Source organism: Excalfactoria chinensis, chromosome 5, assembly GCF_039878825.1.
Source record: "Excalfactoria chinensis isolate bCotChi1 chromosome 5, bCotChi1.hap2, whole genome shotgun sequence".
Lineage (NCBI taxonomy): Eukaryota > Metazoa > Chordata > Aves > Galliformes > Phasianidae > Excalfactoria > Excalfactoria chinensis.
In genome coordinates, this window is record NC_092829.1 from 57,049,247 (window position 1) to 57,067,574 (window position 18,328).

Sequence of the window (18,328 nt, forward strand, 5' to 3'; positions counted from 1 at the left end):
AATGTAGTTCAAGCCTTCCTTACTTTGTGCCTTGAGCTTTTCTATCCTGGTACAGACTTAAGAGGTTTCACAAACAGAGGTAAAGCAGTAGGTAAAGTAAGGCTGTGCAGACCTCCCCCCTTTATGGATATTCTTTAATCCTTGCAAATATGAGGGAGGAGGGTAGCTTCTTGTTTCAGGCTGAGGAGGGCAAAAGCAGGGTCTGACATTTGCTCTTTAATGACATTTGCTCTTGGAGGAGCAGCATGTGGATTTGGGATGGTGGAAACAGGCTAACTGTCTGCAAGTGAGACAGCAAAAGGCTCCTGTGCTTATCTAAGAAACCAGCAGAGAGCAACAGATCTGATAAATATCTGAACAAAGAAGTCAAAGCCTCAACACAGAGAAATGCAGAGAACAAAAATGTAGCTCCTCTAAACAGGGCCCAACTCCCAGAGCTGTGTGGCAGCCTCTTTGTCTGCTTGTGCTTACAGTATGGCACTGGTAAAGCACCAAAGCATCTCTGTTTAACAGAGGCTTCCCATTTGCACAGGACTGACTTTGCATGCTGTAGTACCAGACAATCCCTGCTGTCAGCCCATATTCATCTCAGCTAACTTTAGACCTTTTATCGAGGCCCTGAAAATAGGAGCCCACCCACTTCAGATCTGCTGCCATCAATGGAGGAGAAGAGGAAGGTAGGCGGCAGGATTTCAGTCCTCGGGATGAATCATCCCTGGAAATAGCTTATCTTGTTCCATTAACCAAAGAGGGAGCTGGCAGGTGACTGCGTTCCTTAATTAATCTCTGGCAGTACCACACATGAAGGTAGAACGGAGCTGCCTTTGCACTACATCTCACAGCCTGCAGGGAACACAGCTGGAAAAAGCACAGAGTGATGCTCTTCCATGTCTGCTTTATTTGTGTTGTGGAGGGGACTGTGCTGGAAAGAGGAAGGCTGTGGCACGCACCTTGATTGATAAAGCAAATGCTTTTACTCCGGCAGCAATTAAGCACAAGGCCAGAGTTCAGATGTACAAAGGAAAGAGCTAATCATTTCTAAAGGCATTTATCTGAAAAGTCATCGGGCTTCTCGAAATAAATTGTTCTAATTAATCAAGATCTGTTAGCTTGTGCATTTCATTAGGAAGGCTATTGTGGCAGATTGTGTCAGTTGATCCAGCTGGACCTCACCGTACGTCTTCCCCGTCACAAATCCATTGGGGGCTTTCAGTGTTGGAGCCACTCACTGACAGTAACAGGATTGGTGTTTCTACAGCATTTTGCCCTGACTCTGACAGCCTTGGGACAGCAAGTCCCTGCTTTGGGACCACCGTGAGTGTTTGGTGCTTTCATCCACTACAAGCTTCTGACCCTGCAAATAAAGCTTGGCATTGGCAAGAGCTCTGGGCCCAAAATATTAACAAGTGAATGCATCACTTAAAAAAACAAAGTGAAACAAAGTCCTCAAATTCCAAGGACTAGAAGGCACATTTATGTCGATACTTACTCCAAAAAGTACCTGTCGTGTTATTTATGGAGCTCTTGTCGACTGAGCATCTGACTCCAAATTAAATCAGACTCCAACCTCAAGTAGGTAAGTCTGGTTCTACAGGAGCTAAACTTGCTCTAGTCTCCACCTAGCCTCTGATTGCCTATTTTCAGCCCAAGGTCAGTAACACCTCAGTCCACCCAGCTCCCCAGCCCTGGTCTGATGGAAACCTAGGCACAGAGACATGGCCTACAGACTCACAGCAATACAAGAAGGGCAGGGGTTCCAGACAGTCATTTTTGTGTAGTTCATCAGCCTAGACAGCAAAGGAGCGTGCTTATCACTTGCCAACATCTGCAAAATAAAATCCTTCATGCATCAGACAATAGCAAGAATCAGAACTTGTCTCCACAATGATGCAGTGCCTTGAGATTATTTGCAGCATCTCTCAGGTACCTGCTGGGAGCTGCTGCCTCCCTCGCATGTTTCATTTCCTTGGCTCAAAATTCAAGGGAAGTTATAGATATGTATCTGGCTAATTATTTTCTGGAAGCAGGAGAAAGTTTATCAAGTCAGCCCTATTTCTCTGCTTGTGCACAATGCCAGTTCAGTCATTCCAGACCAAGAGCTAGATAAACATGTGCATACTGATATTTTCAACTACTGGAAAGCTCCCAAACACTATATGGAGCATCCCTTCAAAGCACAGGAAATTTACGCTAGTCACAGCTCTCCTCTACAGACTAATTGTTCTTAATGTTATACTACATATTACAAAGTTTTCTAATTACAGCTGTGGATGTGATAATGTGGCGCAGCATCTCAGTGGGCCACATGAATGTGTTCAATGAACAAATGCAGAACCACAGAGGCAGAATTTAATAAACGAAATTGAACAGAATTAAACGACTGTGCTGATGACATGTATCTCAGGAATAACATCTGATAAGATACACCCAATTTTTGAGTAATTCAGTATTAGAGCATAACACAAGCGCACTTTCTCACTAAAGGGAAAAAAAAGGAGCAACTCAAGCTCAACACATTTAATTCTTTGGAGCTGAGGACATTTCAGATGACTGAAGGATGGATGCAGCCAAGCATGTTGAAAGCAACCACTGAACCCCCAGCTACCTGCCAGGACAGCATGCCCTCATCTCACACTGTTCAGCTCACCTGTACCCTGCATAAAGCCCACAGTGGGAAGGTCTCCACATCATCCCAATGCTTTTGAGGACTTGCCTGCGATGCTCTGGATGTTCCCAGTGTGACAGATCTTCCTAAGACATGGTATGGCATGACAGGACAAGGGGGAACTGTTTTAAACTAAAGGAGGGGAGATTTAGATTAGATGTCAGGGGGATGTTTTTTACTGAGGGAGTGGTGGGGTGCTGGAACAGACAGTCCAGAGAGGTTGTGGATGCCCCATCCCTGGATGTATTTAAGACCAGGATGGATGGGGCCCAGAGCAATCTGATCTAGTACTTGATCCAGTGATTGGCAGCCTTGCCTGTGGCAAGGGGGTTGGAAGCTGATGATCCTTGTGGTCCCTTCCAGCCCAAGCCATTCTATCATTCTACCTGAGCTTTCTGCCTTGGTGCACTTACTGCACTCATCCTCTCTGTCTGCCCCATTTTTTGTGCAGAGAATCCTCTCCGCTGTGGACACACAATCCCTAATTACATGTGGAATGTGGGTGAACTGCAATCTCAGAGAAGGCAGGGAATCTAACTGCTGGATCATGCCCTCAGTTCAGCTTAGAGTACCTATCCAAAATGGGTATGGGTAAGTTTCAAGGGCTGACATCTCCCTGTCACTGTGTGAGCTAGTATTCCCACTACAAACACCTGGAACTGGTACAAAGCTGCCTTTGGTTTCTGGGGCTTGCTTCAGCACCTCTACTGAGGCAACCCATCTAAGCTAATTCCTATGAAATTGGAACTGATGTGCAGACTTTGGCAGGCCACGTCTGCTCCTAAATGGATGAGAGCCTCCTGGGCAAGGAGCTCACAGCAGCCCCTGAGCAGGGCTGAAGGCTGTCAGATTGCTCTTCTGTCTGCAAACTGAAAACCCTTGCAAGTCCTTCAGCAGTTGCTCAGCAGGCAGTCATCAGCACAAGAGGTAGACAGCCATGCTGACTACACGTGCTTTGCTATGACGTGAGTAGGTCAGCAGTGGGAAATATGACTGTCACGTCCTGGTGCAATAAGAAAGCCTGCTCAAATGGAGGCACATTAAACTTTAAGCAGTGGCTATCAGTAAAAGTGCTCTGATGTAATCCTGGCCGTGTGACTAAACCCAGCCCATGGAGGACAATGCTAAATAATCATGTTAATGAAACGTCTTGAAACTTGAGGCGTGAACCTGTGACCGCAGACTGCTCCTTACTTGTGGCAGATGATGGTGGGGGGAAGCTGCTTGTGGTCCCCAGCCAGGATGCACTTTGGAGCTTTCAGCAGAGGTATCCAGCAGCTGGCTTCCAGGGCCTGGGCACACTCATCTATCACCACCAGATCAAAGTAGTTCTCAGGCAGCAGCTTCAGCGGGCCATCAGAAGAAGCACCTAATTGAAGGACAAAGTGCACAGCTTAAAAGAAGCACACATAAGCAAGCAACACATTTTTGAAACAAGTCCCAACGCTTTAATTGTGATGAAGGGAGACAGATAAAATAACACTTCTCTGCAGATATGTAAAAATTCAGCTCTGTGGTCCATGACAAATAAATAACACATTTACATGTATAGGCCAGAACTGGTTTTTGCAAATAGGAGTTGGTGATCCTAATGGGTCCCTTCCAACTTGGGATATTCTATGATTCTATTATTCATTTGCCCCTTTTTTGTCCTTGCATCTGGGGCCAAAAGCTTCCAAGCATCTATGGAACAAGTGAAACACAGACCATAAATGGAACAATATGTTCAAATACTTCACCAGAGCAGAAGCAGAGCAAAAGCATTAATGAACACCCACTTTCCTTCTGCCCTCAAATGCAAACAAAATTTCTCAGCAACAAAAACTGCAAGGATGACAGCCTTGAGATTGGCTGATCTACTGAGGGATGCTCCAGGGGAAATGAGCAGTGGAGACTCACACTCTTGCTCAACTAATGAGCTCCTCTGTCCTTCCTTATGGGAGCAGAAGGGAAATCAGAAAAGACTGTAACCAGACAGCTGAGACAAAAGCTGTTTGAACAATAGTCCATTTGTTGCACTGACCAAACAGCACTTACATAGATCCTGCTGTAATCCTGACGTGAAACGATACTGATCTGTGCACTGATCAGAGCTGGGAATTTCACAGGCATCAACAAGGCATTCACAAAGAAAAAACAACACAAAAGGGGCTGCAAAAGATAATGATGCAGAAGCCGGGTGCCAGATGTGGGGATTTTAGTCACAGCATTCACAGAGATGTCTTTTCCCAAAGCTCTCCTGCTACTGCAATGTAGTTCTGCAACCGGCACTGATTAGGAATGCTTTTGCTTTGACACTGCAAACCCTGCCCCTCTACAGCTTTATGTCAGTTCAGATGCCAGAGTTTGTCAGCTGAGATACTGCTTTCCTTACAAATGATTTCTAGCCTATATGAGTCCACTGTGGCAACAAGAGGCGTACAGCTTGAACTTGACTTTTCTTTTCTTGCCGTGCTGCAGGTGGAAGAAAGAACCAGAAAGGTTTTCTCTAAGCAAGCCTGTCCCATTGTGGCATACAGCTCCACAGACAGTTTTCTTTCCCTCCAGCGCTGCAGCTCGGCTTATCGAACTCCCATTAACTAAAGGTCGCTGCTGTCCTTCTGTGTTGCCATGATTAAATTCTCCCTCTGCTGAACCTAGCAACAGAACAATGTGGCGTGTATCAATAATTCCCATCAAACTAGATGCTTTCTGACAAATTCCAACTCCTTTGTTTTTCTACCTCCTTTTGTTGAAACAGAATTACACAGACCTCCAGACCTGCTAGCAAGCCCCAGGAGAAAAGCACATCTGATCAATGAAATGACAAGCACAAAATACCAGTTCTATTCATTAAGGAAAAGCTCCCTACATTTTTTTTTCCATGCAAAGCTACAAGAAGTGAGAGATGATTCCCAGCAAATAATACACCAGAATGACTCTTTTAAACCTTCATGTTAGTAAGTTGTGAATGCTCCGTGAGGTTCTTTTTTATGACCTCGAATTGCTGATGTTTCTCTTGAGTGAATAATCTCTGTGCAACCAAATCTGAGGACTAAAAGTGGGCTCTGGAGTATTATACATCTGATCCAGTAAAGCACTTCAGGATGTGTTAAATTTAATTGCAAGGTTATTTATTACTTGCCTATTTGTAGTTGTGCCTACATGTGCTGCCTGACCAATACTTGGAATAGTTCCCTAAATCCCATGTGCTTTATTCCACTTGGGTGATTTACAAAACTAACCAAACACGCACTGGCTGAGATCAGGCTATGGAGACATGTGTTGTATTCAATCAGCCATGGAAATTATCCAAGCAGGAAAGCTTGTGACTTATGAAATCAAGTAGCTTATGACTTACAAAATAAGTACCAGCCTATACACTTCCAATAGCACTTGTTTATGCACTGGAAGCTCAGCTCCAACTCAAAACTAACAAAGATGGGCCAGCCCAGTTCCCAGCAAGGGCTCTTCAAATACCTGGTTCCCAGCAAAGGCTCTTCAAAGACCCATACTCTAAATTCATCAGGTCTTCTTAACCTTCATTTCAGAGTGGAACAGAAGAAACACATGCTAGGATGTAAGCAGGGAGGATCTTGCTTGACAGCATGCAGCAAACTTGACTGACTTGACTGCAAAGAAAAAGAGGATTATGCACCTGTATTTGTAGCAAGGACTGCACTGGCATGGGTAAGGGCTACAGTCATGGCAGTTTCTTCTCGTTCCTTCAGCTCCTTTCTCAGTGACTTAATCTCACTGAGAAAATGGCCCCGCTCCCCTTTGTCTTGAGCCTTTTTGGATTTTGCCTGTAAAAATAAAATATCAAGATAAAACAAAGACGGATATGTTCAGCTTCTCTGATAACCAAAGAAGACAGATTCCACATAGCTCCCTATGCCCACCATGACCCACTGGCTTACCAGAAGCAGCTCCTCAAAGCCCTTGGTTTCTCTTCTCTCTCCCTACCAGCAAGCTCTTTCTGCAGTCTGCACTGCTTGAAATGTAATGAGTGCGACTGTAGCAATACAACACCAGGCTCTAAGTATGAAGCAGCAGAATAAGAACACCGCTGCCTATCAGACCCTCCAGGAGCATCAGGAGTAGCACCATCACTCATGGTCCAGACAGTGATTTCTCAGACTTAGCTGGCCCATACTTAAACTCTTCTGGCTGCACATGTTGATGGTCTTGAATTATGAACATAAAGAACTGTTAGAGTAATTCCTTGTCCTTAAATTCTCTATTTCAGCCCTCCTGCTCTGCCCTGTGTTTTTCCAATGCCCAGCAGGGATAGAAGGTCAGAGGTTTTGGTGAATACAAAAACAATGTTCATGCAGGTGCAAAAGTACTTTAGCATAGTAAAATGTAACAGTGAGGCTTTCCTGCCTTTGCTGGATGAGAAACATCACAAACACACTCCCTGTCTTGAAACCTGATGGTTCCTATAACCATCTTCCATATGGATGGATTCTTTGGTCCCTAACATAGCTCAGCTCATATCACAGCATCTAGGAAAGACCTTTCTCTGTGTCTCTTGTCTACCCAGCCATCCTGCTTTGGTTATGCTTCTAGGTATTGAATATCTGTAGGGTCTTGACACATAAAGGGGAGTCAAGTTGGTGGACAGGTTCAGAAGTTACAGGGGAGAGATCATACAAGCTTTTTTTCCTTAGGTTGGCTCAGAAGAAGAGGGTGGGTGCCAATCCAGATACTCATTGAGCTGAAGGAACAAAATAAATCAGTGCCAGCTTCCTCTCTGATAGGAACACAGGAAGATTAGAGAGCAAAATTGCTGGTGCCAGTACTGCCAAGTTTTGCATCTGTTCTGCAAAAAACGTCTAGCTAGAAAATTAACAACAGCAACTGGCTGGTGACATTAGGATCCAAACATCCAGCTGATTCCAGCCCTATCCAGCACTTTCAGTCAACCCCAAGGACAATGCTTGGTTCACTGAGCCCACCTGCCCCTTGTTAGGGCACCACAGGTGCCAGCAGGCTCTAATCTGTATTGTCTGGGCCCCCACCCTTCACCATTTGGTTTAGAAGCTGCATCTAAGGCCAGACCTTGCTTCCATAGCTGAATTATAGGGTTTGTGTACTTGGCTTGATTTAGGCTGGCCTTCTTCTGGGGTTGGATGTAGGTCTGTCTAACTGCCTGGTGACCTGAACTGATAGCTGATGCTGCTCAGTGCCACTAAAGCTGTCTGTCTTTTTTGCTCAAGTAATGTGGGATTACATACTTGTTGGTACAAACAGTATTCAGAAGTTGATGCCCTGGTGTGCTCCCAGCCTACACAGGTAAGAAAAAGAGATGGACAGAAAATGTGTATAAAGAGCATGGATTTTCATGTATGCTACTAGTCTTCCTAAGGCTGAAGGTAAGGAAGAAGAAGAAAAAAAGTCATAATGGGGAGTGAGCAAAGAAAGAAATGATGAAATGAGCAACCAGGGGAATTGAATAAGGATTAGAGAGATGACCCAGGGCCTCAGAGCTGAGCTGTTTGTCACCTAGAGAGGGAAAGGGAAGTTGATAGGTCAGGTACCTCTTCAGTGAAAAAACCTCGTTGTGATAGTGCAAAGCAATACCATGCAAGCTGAACTGCAGTAATATGCTGCTACAGCAGTGGCTAGAGATTAACATTCAGGGAGCTCAAAGCCACGTTCAGCCTCCATCATTAAAAAACAAACATGGTGCACTACTGAAGGGCAGTAAAATATGCTTGGGCAAGGATGGCACAACACACGTAGGGGTATGAAGATGCTTTTTCTGTGTGTCCCACTGAGACAAAAAACACCTTGCCTAAGTTGGAAGCATCTGAAAAATGGCTTTGGGGCAATGCTACCACCAGTTAAATTCTAGCTAGCATCAAAGCCTATTATCCTATATAGAAAAGCTACCCTGTAAATTAAGCTTTGAAGAAATAAATTAGGTTGAGAAAGAAGAAATTAAGGATGCATTTTTATAGCGTACTTTCTACTTGAGGTGGCTGAGAGTGGGAGGGAGTGTCAGGACAGATAGATATCTCATCAGGAAGTGAATTAATGATGCAGATGCTTTCCTTCCTCTTCTGGTGAAGAGAATTGTGTGAACAATTCCAGACAGATAATCTGAAAAGCAGGGCACTGCAGCATCTCCCCATGGTGCAGCAGTAATGATTATGATTTTGCCACTTCAATGAGGAAATTCTGCTAGGAGGAGCTTTGCCCTCTTCTGGCTCCACAGCAGAAAAAGATGAGTGCTGTTGGCCAGTGAACACGGAGGCTCAAGCACACTCCAGAAGACAGACTGTCTCTGTGAGATGCTTCTTCAGACTGGAAGTGTTCCCTAATTCTAATGGCCATGCTTGTGTCCTAATGCCTTTTCTCCAAGGCCAAGTTGTCTTCTAAGGGTAATCAAGAAGTGGCAGGGTGACTCCTCACTTACAAAGTAGCTTGCCTGGCTAACAGATTGGGTACTCTTAATAAAGAAAGATGGCAATCAGGTTACCCACATGGGGTGTCTTGTGGAGACACACAGTGTAAAGGAAACTGTTGATCACAGCCTGAACCTCTGATTAACCAGCAGAGGCGAGTGATGAGTCAGCTGTGGGAGCACAGGTGAAGGTAATTCAGTTGTGCTCCCAGAATGGGTAGAGCTTGACTCCATCTCTCCTAGATCCCATTTAAGGGCTGACCACCACTAAGGTAGCATTTCTTTCTGGAGATTGCTTCTGTGTGGAATTTTTGCAGCCAGCATCCATCTCGACTGAAGGCCTCAGCATTGGTAAGTCTTTTCTTAGATACCCTCTGGCTATCCATTTACTCTGCAATTACAACTATACTTGTATTATTCCAACTATATACATACAAAAGCCTGGTCAATGTCCTTCCTGACATCTGCCACTATCTGGGCACTGTCACTGCGGGCCAAGACTGCATCCAAGGAATGCTGCTGGATGGGCTCCAGTAGACGAGCAGGGTGCCCAAGCCTCAGGATGCGGGCTTTGTAGCCAGCCAGCCTTTCCACCAGGTTATCCACTGCAACGTTAGAAGGGGCGCAGCATAGGACCTGTGAGGGGAGGGAAAAAACAAAGGACTTGTTACTGCCACAAGTGAAATCCTGGAGCAACAATGCCTGAGTAACAGGAAGGCATTCAGCAAAGAAGAGGAGATGAGAGCACACAGCAAGCAGGAATAAACCACAGGCATCTCCACAGCCAAAACAAACAGCCAACCAAAGAGAATTCTTGAATTCTTATCTTGGTTTGAAGCAGCAGTGGAGGGTCTCTTATAATTAGAAGCTTGAAAGCTCAGGTTTTCTACTTGCACCTCATTTCAGCTGGTAGGGAAAGTTTCCCAGTCAGGCTCTGTAGCATAACACAGCTGTTACTGGATCTGATCCGGCTTTCATGAACCCCAATGAGTTTGCAAAATAAATCAAAATGGTTGCTATCACTGCATTCCTGCTGCTGATTACTCACTTTCTGGCCTTGCTGTACAGCTTGCAAGATGATCTCTACTACTGTTGTGGTCTTCCCTGTGCCAGGTGGTCCATGGATGATGGCAAGCTCCTTTTGTGCTAGTGAGAAGGAGACAGCCTCCCTCTGTGATGCATCCAGCGAGTCATTGTAGAGCTTTAAAGGCTCTGGGGAGACAGCAGGAGATTCACTTGGACCTCAGTCCTAACTTACTGAGAAGCACAAATCCATGAATACAAACCAAATACGGTAGCTGACCCAAATGTTGATAATAACTTTCCCAGGGAGCAAGCTACACTATATACCGCCCTCCAGAAAAACACAGACTAGTAGGAGTAAGGATTGCTCTGTTCCTTGAACAAGCTGTCCATGCAGCATGAGTTTCTTCCCCACCCTGTTTCTCCTGCTCGGTGATGCTTCAAAAGGAGCAAGCATTTGCTTGTGAACACAGCTGGTCTCGATTAACTTTTGGCAGTGCTTAAGGAGGCATTTTCTTGCCATAATACAGAACCTTTAGGGCAGGGAGGGTACTGTGGGGATATTTTGAAGGTGAGCCAGCATATTTAGTGAGTGTTGAGTGAAGAGAGGGAAAAAAGTGACTGATCTTGCAAATGAATTGTTTCTTTTCCAGCTAACAAACTCAACAAGTTGCTAGCAAAAAAGTAGTGAAACAAATTACGGCATCTGTGAACAAACAAACAAAAGCCCATAGCTGTCCTATATTGTTTAATAGTAACAGAAAAGGAAGGCAGGAAATAGATATAAGCAGGCAGCATAGATGTTGAGAACTTACTTAAGTTTGGATTTCATGATTAGAAAGGGAAAAAAGGGAAATGAATATGCAGATTGCATTACAAGAGAATTGGTTTCACTGCGAAAGATAGAATTCTCACGAGCCACTTTTTACCTCCAAGATTTCTCTAATTTAAATCCATTATTTATTCTCATCTGACTTAATCCTGCTGCTAATCTGCTTGTTCATTATGAAAGTTAATTACAGCACAGATGATGACTCATTACACTGAGGTTTACTGAAAATAATGTTCCCATGAAAGCTTATATAACACAAATCTCTGTGCATCATTCCCTGCAGGGCATCATCTGCTTTATCTCTACCTTTGAATTAAGGGCTTGATCAAAAGCTTAAAAGTTTCCCCTGGCTTTAGGTATGTTAACTTGCATGCAATTCCTACACAACCAAATGAGGTGTCCAGGTTAAACAAGCATAGCTATGCTAAGGATGCTGGTGTGGAAATAACAGTAATGTTTTCTGCCTCTTGCTTTGTGTTATTTTTGAGTTAGCCTGCCAGTGACTAAGAGAAGAATAGCATGCATCCAGGGGGCAAGGAAAAAAAGAATAGCTTACAAACTACAAGGCATTTCCCACAATTAAGAATAGATAGAATGTAGGAGTCATTGATATTTCCTTGCTCAAATAATGAGGTCAGAAAGAGGCTTTTCCACACCTCCTCTTCCCTCTTATCACACACTGCTAGGAGCTGCTGAGAGGGCAGGCTAGGAAATGTTCCTCTTTTCTGTGCTGGGCACATTGCAAGGCTGTGAAGGAGGGTGGCAAAGCTTCTTATGGGATGCTGCGGCTCTCTAAACTCACTTCCATCCATCAGCATGGCTTTGAGCAGGTTCCTCTGAAGAAATACAGCTAATCCACTCCAGCAGGCTGGATCAAGTGCTCTTTACAAGCAATCAATTTAAGGTTTGCACAGGTAGTCCCAAAAGACAGCTATTAAAACAGCTGTAGCCCTGTGGCACCAAGTCTACATTGATGCCTCCCCGTTCTGCCCAGGGCTGCCCATCTCCTCTCTACAGTCTTTGGAGGGGAAGAAGTCTGACAATGAGATCTGCATTCTTGCTAAGGGTGGGTCTCAATGGGGTTCAAGTAATCCAGTTTCTGATTCAGATCTTGGCGTAGGAGCTTTATGCTCAGAGGGGGCTGGCTGGCCCTGCAGCAAGCAGAGCAATGCTGGCCTCTGCTGGCTAGCAAAGCCTTTCTATACATTCACAACAATGTATGCATATATGGTGACAGACAGCAACTGTAAGCAGGGAAGACTTTCTTGCAGGTTGTCAGTGTGAAAGTCCTAAATGATTCTGAGCCATGGGTGCAGGTTGAAGTGGAGGGGAGCTAAGCAAAGTATTTCTTACACGCACCTATATTTTTCTTTCTACCGAGCTTGATGAGTATAAACCCTACTCAGTTCAGAGTTTGCCTTCTGGAAAGCCTGCTCTCCCACCTGGGATTTTCTGTAGGCAGCAAGGTAAGGTTTGGAAATACTTTGTGATTCTGTGATGTGTCCCACTCTTAACTGCAGATCTTATTTATTTGGTAATATATTCATATGCTCCTTTTGATACTCCAGGTTATTCTTCCTAGAGCCTATCAAGTGTTTTTGGTTTTTTTGTTATGCCAAGAATACTTATTCTGTGTTGTATTTTTAAGTGTTTTGCAAGGACTTGGGGTCCATTACACCATTGCTTAATCTATGCCCAATTCCAGCAACTAAAGAGGAGAGATGAATAGCACAGAACAAGGGCACAAGTCGGCAAGTAGAACAAATAATTAGCAAGATTTTCCAGATCCTGTAGGAAATAGCTACATACAAATTAGCACTGCAGCAGAAACTCTGGAAGCCATCAGGAACTGGGGCAAAAAAGGAGCATTAAGTTTGTTTTTTGTCATTATTACCCTACTGTGCATACTGGTGTTCTTTTAGCAAGCCAATATCATGCGCTGGTCAGATGCCAGTAGCCACTAACTACTTTAAAACCACATTTCAATTGGTTTTATCAGACTCCTTGTCCATCTAATCAGTCAGTGACTGGATTTAGGCACCCTCCTGGGATGACACAGACTCCAATATAGATTCTCCAGGCACAGCATTTGGCAGCACACTCTCCCATGATGTGCCAGGCAGCTGTGATCCACTCATGAAGAAATAGCAGCACAGCAGCATTAAAAAAAGCCAACAAGCAGCTAGAAGTTGTTTACCAGCTAGGCCAGAAAACTCTGCCAGGCTAGCACAACTCTATTTGGGACCCTGCATAAACAACCTTTTGGGGAAAACAAAACAAAACATGTAGGTACCCTAATGTTTACAAAGTTAGACTTCTGATTTTCTTCTCTTTCACTTAGAAGTTACACTTAAGATTCTGCTGCTCCCTCTATCACTTGCTGGAGCCTATTTTGCCCCTGGGAGAAAACTCTTGAATGAATGATCTGAGCATGGAGCTGAGTTCTTATGCTTTCCATCAACCCTTTTAATTCTCAATTTCCTTGTAATTTGGTTTACACTTTGTCACAGAAAATAGTCACAAAGGCTGCCTGTCTGATTTTCTACTCTGGGCCTTTCTCCTTTTCTACTCAAAGTCAGTGCTTGCTTTTTCTCTGGACAGTCTGCCTTTTGCAAAGAATCCATACTTTGGAGGTTCCTATTTGCAGAAACACAGATCTATTTCCCCAGGTGTTCCATATACCTTAGGACCCGCATGTGCTGTCTTACAGGCATGAGACAGAATTTATCCAGCCAGACTGACCTTCTCTTCAACTCGGTGGATGATGACAGCTGAAGGGACCTTACAGGATCTATTTGTACTTGAAGTTATTATTATTTAATTGATGGCTAGCATAACATCCTTCTTGTTAGTGAGAAAGGAGCTATAAAGTGAAAAGGTAAATGGAAGGCCTTTCCACCCTGCCAGAGCATTTTGCTCTTCTCAGGTGATATGCTGCCTTCTCATATTGCATCTCCTGCCTAATGCAGCTGAATGTTTCTATAAATCCATTTTCTTGGTGCTGGGGAGATGTAAAATTTATCTCTGCACTTTAGTTGGCACATCTGAGCAATCCAATGCTTTTCTTCATTACAGAAGCAGCTCTGTCACCACAGGGAAAAGGTAGAGTAGAAGCTGCTAAGAAAGTTAGTTCATTAATATTTAATTCTTCTATTTAACGTTAAAAACCTGAGTACACTGAAGTCCCAGGGTAGTTAAATTCTAAGAGGTTTGACTCGGACTGAGCTCAGTGTCAGATCTAGGGAGGTATGACTCATATTGGCATTAGTTCTTCAGCCCTGGTGTATCATATCAGAAACCTAGCCTGAAGGTAACAGAAGTAAGTAGGTGACAAAGGTGTAATATTGTGGACAACTAAATGCAGTAATCAAGGTAACTGGGAAAACTGTAACAGGCTGTACAGAGGGGTGGAAACCAAACACAGCCCTGGGCAGCAAGGAAACCAGTGAAGGATGACATAAGTCATGATACACTTCAGAACAGTGAGCCCTGTGCCTCAGGAGAGACCTGAGCTCTCTGCCCAGCTTACGTACAGAATGCCTGCCTGACCCCGTAAGGCAACTGTTTACCTTCTGCCTTCCTTCCCTGATGTTTGCAGCCCTGGTGATACTTTCCTTCTGTCAAGGGACAATATTCATTAACAGTCGCAAAGCCTTCATATTCTGCTGATCAAAGGCTTTGCTTTCCCTATGGCTCCCCTGAAAGTGTAGCTGTGTCATTTCATCTTTTATCTTTTATAAACTCAAATCAAGTAAGATCAGAGTAAAAGGGGATTCTACACCTACACAATTTTTTTTGGACAGCTATTGATAAAACCTCACAACTTGGCTTTAAATATTTGACAATGACACTAATGCAGCCTGAGCATTTTCAGCTTGACTGAATATAATCACAAGGCTGTAAAAATACAAATGCAAGCATTTCCATGCTGTTTCAAATTGCAGTAGTTCCACAGTCATTTAATTCCCATGTAGGCTGAGTTATTGGATTTTCAGTACAGAAGCAGTGCAGGCAGCTTCTGATCTCTGAAGTTTATGGATGGGATTGGGGCAGGAAGCAAATAGGAAGTGCTTCATAAAGTAAATTGCATTTCAGACTCTTGAATGCCTGCAAAGAAATTCTCCCATCACAAATCCAGCTTTTTTTAATGCCAGAATTCAGCTTTACTTGGTACTCTTTGAGGAAAGTGAACACTAGCTAGCTGGAGAGTCTGAGTAATTCTGTGTCTCTTCCAGGGATGAGAAGGGTCTTTGCAGCAGCTTATCATGTCCAGTGACGCATTAACAATGAGAAATAGGTATTTAATGTTGCCAGCTGCAACACTATTTATTGCTTGCATTCAACTTCAGGCTTCACTGACTGCTCTAAAGACTGAAGAATTTCACTTCTTTCCCCATAGTAATTTCCTATGATGTTTGCTTAAAACCAATATGAGTAGCAACATCTGCTTTTACTGACAGATCTCTAAAAGAGCTCTCCAGTTTTAGAAAGTCCTAGAAACATCCTTACTTGTTTCACTGGATGGGCTTGGATCCAAAGAAAAGAAGAGGACATCAATCAGATGAGAGGCTGGACCACCGTGATAATGCTTTAGTGCATTTAAAGCTCTGCCAAAGGAAAAATACAGGTTATAAGCACTGCGTGGATTCCCTCAAGAGATTACCTGCATGCATCGGGGGCCAAAGCAATGCATCACAGTGACACAAGTTTGTGAGTACAACAGGCTGATTGTTTCTAACTGCTGCATCCCCGATTCCTCACGCTCTCTGTACCTGCAATACTTTCTACTGTTGCTCTGGTTTGATACAGCTGGACCTTGTGATTTTAAGCACATCAATTCAACCAAGAGCTGACATCGGTCTCTGAAGGGTTTTCCTAGAATAAGCCTGGCAATTTTCAATTGGCCTTTGTGCTCCTGGGCAGTGATCCTAGGTGAGCTGCCCCCCTCACAGCCCTTACTTTTTTATCCTGTTGTAAGTGATATCGTTGGTTAATTTCAGCAGGCGGTACAAGCTCTCATAATCCACGCTCAGCATGCCATCTCGAGATTCCTCAAAGGCAACGGTCACTGCTTTGGAGGTGACACGTGTTACGATGCCAGTGGAGAGCAGATCGCCTTGGCCGACTGAATCATAAAGGCCCACAATGTCACCTGCAAAGACAAGTTAGAAGAGAGAATGAAGTGCAGCAAATGTTTTGAAAAGAAGCTCTCGAGGAGACTGGCATGGTCCTATGAAGACAGCAGGCCCATCTGCACCATCCACAGGACTAGCTTCGTGTTTCCTGCCAAGGTGAGAAACCCATAAAGGAGAATATAGTAGAATCATAGAATGACTTGTGTTGGGAGGCACTTCAAAGATCATCAAGTTCCAACAGGCAGGGTTACCAATCACTGGATCACATATTAAATTAGGTTGCCAAGAGCCACATCCAACCTGGCCTTAAACAGTTCCAGGGATGGGGCATCCAAAACCTGTCTGGGCCTGATCTAATCTGATCTAAATCTCCCTTCCTTTAGTTTAAAACCATTCCTCCTTATCCTATCAAATCTACCCTTGTAAAATGTTGTTTTCCCTCATTTTAATAAACTCCCTTTAAATACTGGAAGGCTGCAATGAGGTGTTCCTGAAACCTTCTTTATTCCAGACTGCACAAGCTTCAGTCCTTCAGCCTACCTGCATGCTCCACACCTTTGATTATCTTCGTGGCCCTCCTCTGGATCCCCTTCAATAGCTCCACATCTTTCCTGTGTTGGTAGCCCTAGATCTGGATGCAGTACTCAAGACGAGGCCTCACAAGAGCTAAGTAGAGGGGGACAATCACCGCCCTCTCCCTGCTGGTCATTCCTCTTTTAATACAGCCCAGGATACAGTTGGCCTTCTGGGCTGCAAGCTGCCCTGAAGTTGCCCTTCTGGACTGGCTCATGTTAAGCTTTTCCATCAACCAGTACCCCTAAATCCTTCTCAGCAGGGCTACTCTCAAGGAACTCGTACGCATATCTGGGATTACCCTGATCCAAGTGTAAAACCTTGCACTTAACTTTGTTGAACCTCTTTAGGTTCACATGGGCCCACCTCTCAAGTTTATCAAGGTCCCTCTGGATGGTCCCTTTCCTTCTGCTGTATAAACTGCATCACTCAGCTTGGTGTCATCAGCAAACCTGCTGAGGATGCACTCAATCCCATCATCTATGTCACTGATAAATCCTCTTTCCTGACAGAGCATGCAGCAAGAAGCAATGAGAAGACAGTTACTAGAACCATCTACCTTCAGACAATCACACACCACATGGCTTGGGACAGAGACCAGCAGTGCTCCCTACTGTGCTGCTCAGAAATGTTCTTGAAGCTCTCAGACAAAACATTTTACATTTATTTTATCTTTCAGTCATAGCCAAGGATGCTGTGTGACAACATGTGCCTCCCAGAGGACTGTTTTATGCCAGTCAGTAGAACTAAGAAAGAAAGAGATTCTTAAGGGCTCACGATAGCCATTCTGCTTTTCATACGTATATATGAGATAGGATCAGTCAGGTAATGCAGTTCAGTGGTGAAAGAGAGATTTTGAGCAGAGTGTCTAACTAGTGCACAATTTAGATGGGTCTCAGGCTCACTGAGAACTAAATTTCAGATTAGCAAACTAAAGGAAGTTCTTAATTATGTTCATCAGCTGTTGCATGTTTTGCCTCTGAGGAATAATTTACTCCTACAACAATGTTATTTCTCTGCAAAAAGCACTGACGGATAGTGCTTCTTAGACCTCAAGGCTGAGACCCAAGTTGGCAATGAGTTGTTTTGATTTCACAGGTCAGCAGCCTGGAGACTTGGCTGGTAAAGAGCACATCAACAAACTGAATGGCAACATGTTTTGAAACAGTACCACAGATCAGAAACAGACCAGTTCCCCACGATGTATCTGCTTAGCAAGCTAATTGATTTAGCAAACAGAAGAGAGTACATTATTAAATGCAAACTATCTGGTGTTGCCTTTCTCTTGTGGACCAGCTTTGAACAGTGCAAGACAATACCCTTGCTGCTTAAGGAAAAGGGAAAAAGGATCTCTGCAAGAAAAAGAAGTGATTTCCATTGTCACTTAAAACTACTTCACAGCCAAACCCAAGTTCTTCCAACGGGTAAGCAGCTGGCTATAGCTGGCAGACCAGATCTTCACCTACCTCAGATACTGGCAGCCACTCAGCTCTGACATTCCTGGTTGTAATTTCAAGGAATTGATGGCAGAGGATGAAGGATAATTAAAAAGAGTGCTAGTTGATGTGCTAGTAAGCCTGTGTTTTTCTACTGTTTCTATTTCCAATAGAATTCCAGGTATTAATACACATGGTGCATTAATTCACCTCTTCTTCATGAAAAATCACAGCACAGGGAAGGGAGGAAATTGGCAGCTCAAGAAGGAAAAG

General features: G+C 44.0%; 1 protein-coding gene across 1 annotated transcript in view; it reads right to left on the reverse strand.

The window, feature by feature from the left end:
* IGHMBP2 (immunoglobulin mu DNA binding protein 2) overlaps nucleotides 1–18,328 on the reverse strand; it is a 30,759-nt gene that overhangs the window by 11,335 nt on the left and 1,096 nt on the right. The window contains exons 3-8 of the mRNA XM_072336926.1: nucleotides 15,871–16,063; nucleotides 15,421–15,518; nucleotides 10,105–10,268; nucleotides 9,492–9,692; nucleotides 6,303–6,450; nucleotides 3,860–4,034 (exon numbers count right to left, since the gene is read on the reverse strand). Of these exons, the coding sequence (XP_072193027.1) occupies nucleotides 3,860–4,034; nucleotides 6,303–6,450; nucleotides 9,492–9,692; nucleotides 10,105–10,268; nucleotides 15,421–15,518; nucleotides 15,871–16,063 (979 nt within the window). The remainder of the gene's footprint in view (nucleotides 1–3,859; nucleotides 4,035–6,302; nucleotides 6,451–9,491; nucleotides 9,693–10,104; nucleotides 10,269–15,420; nucleotides 15,519–15,870; nucleotides 16,064–18,328) is intronic.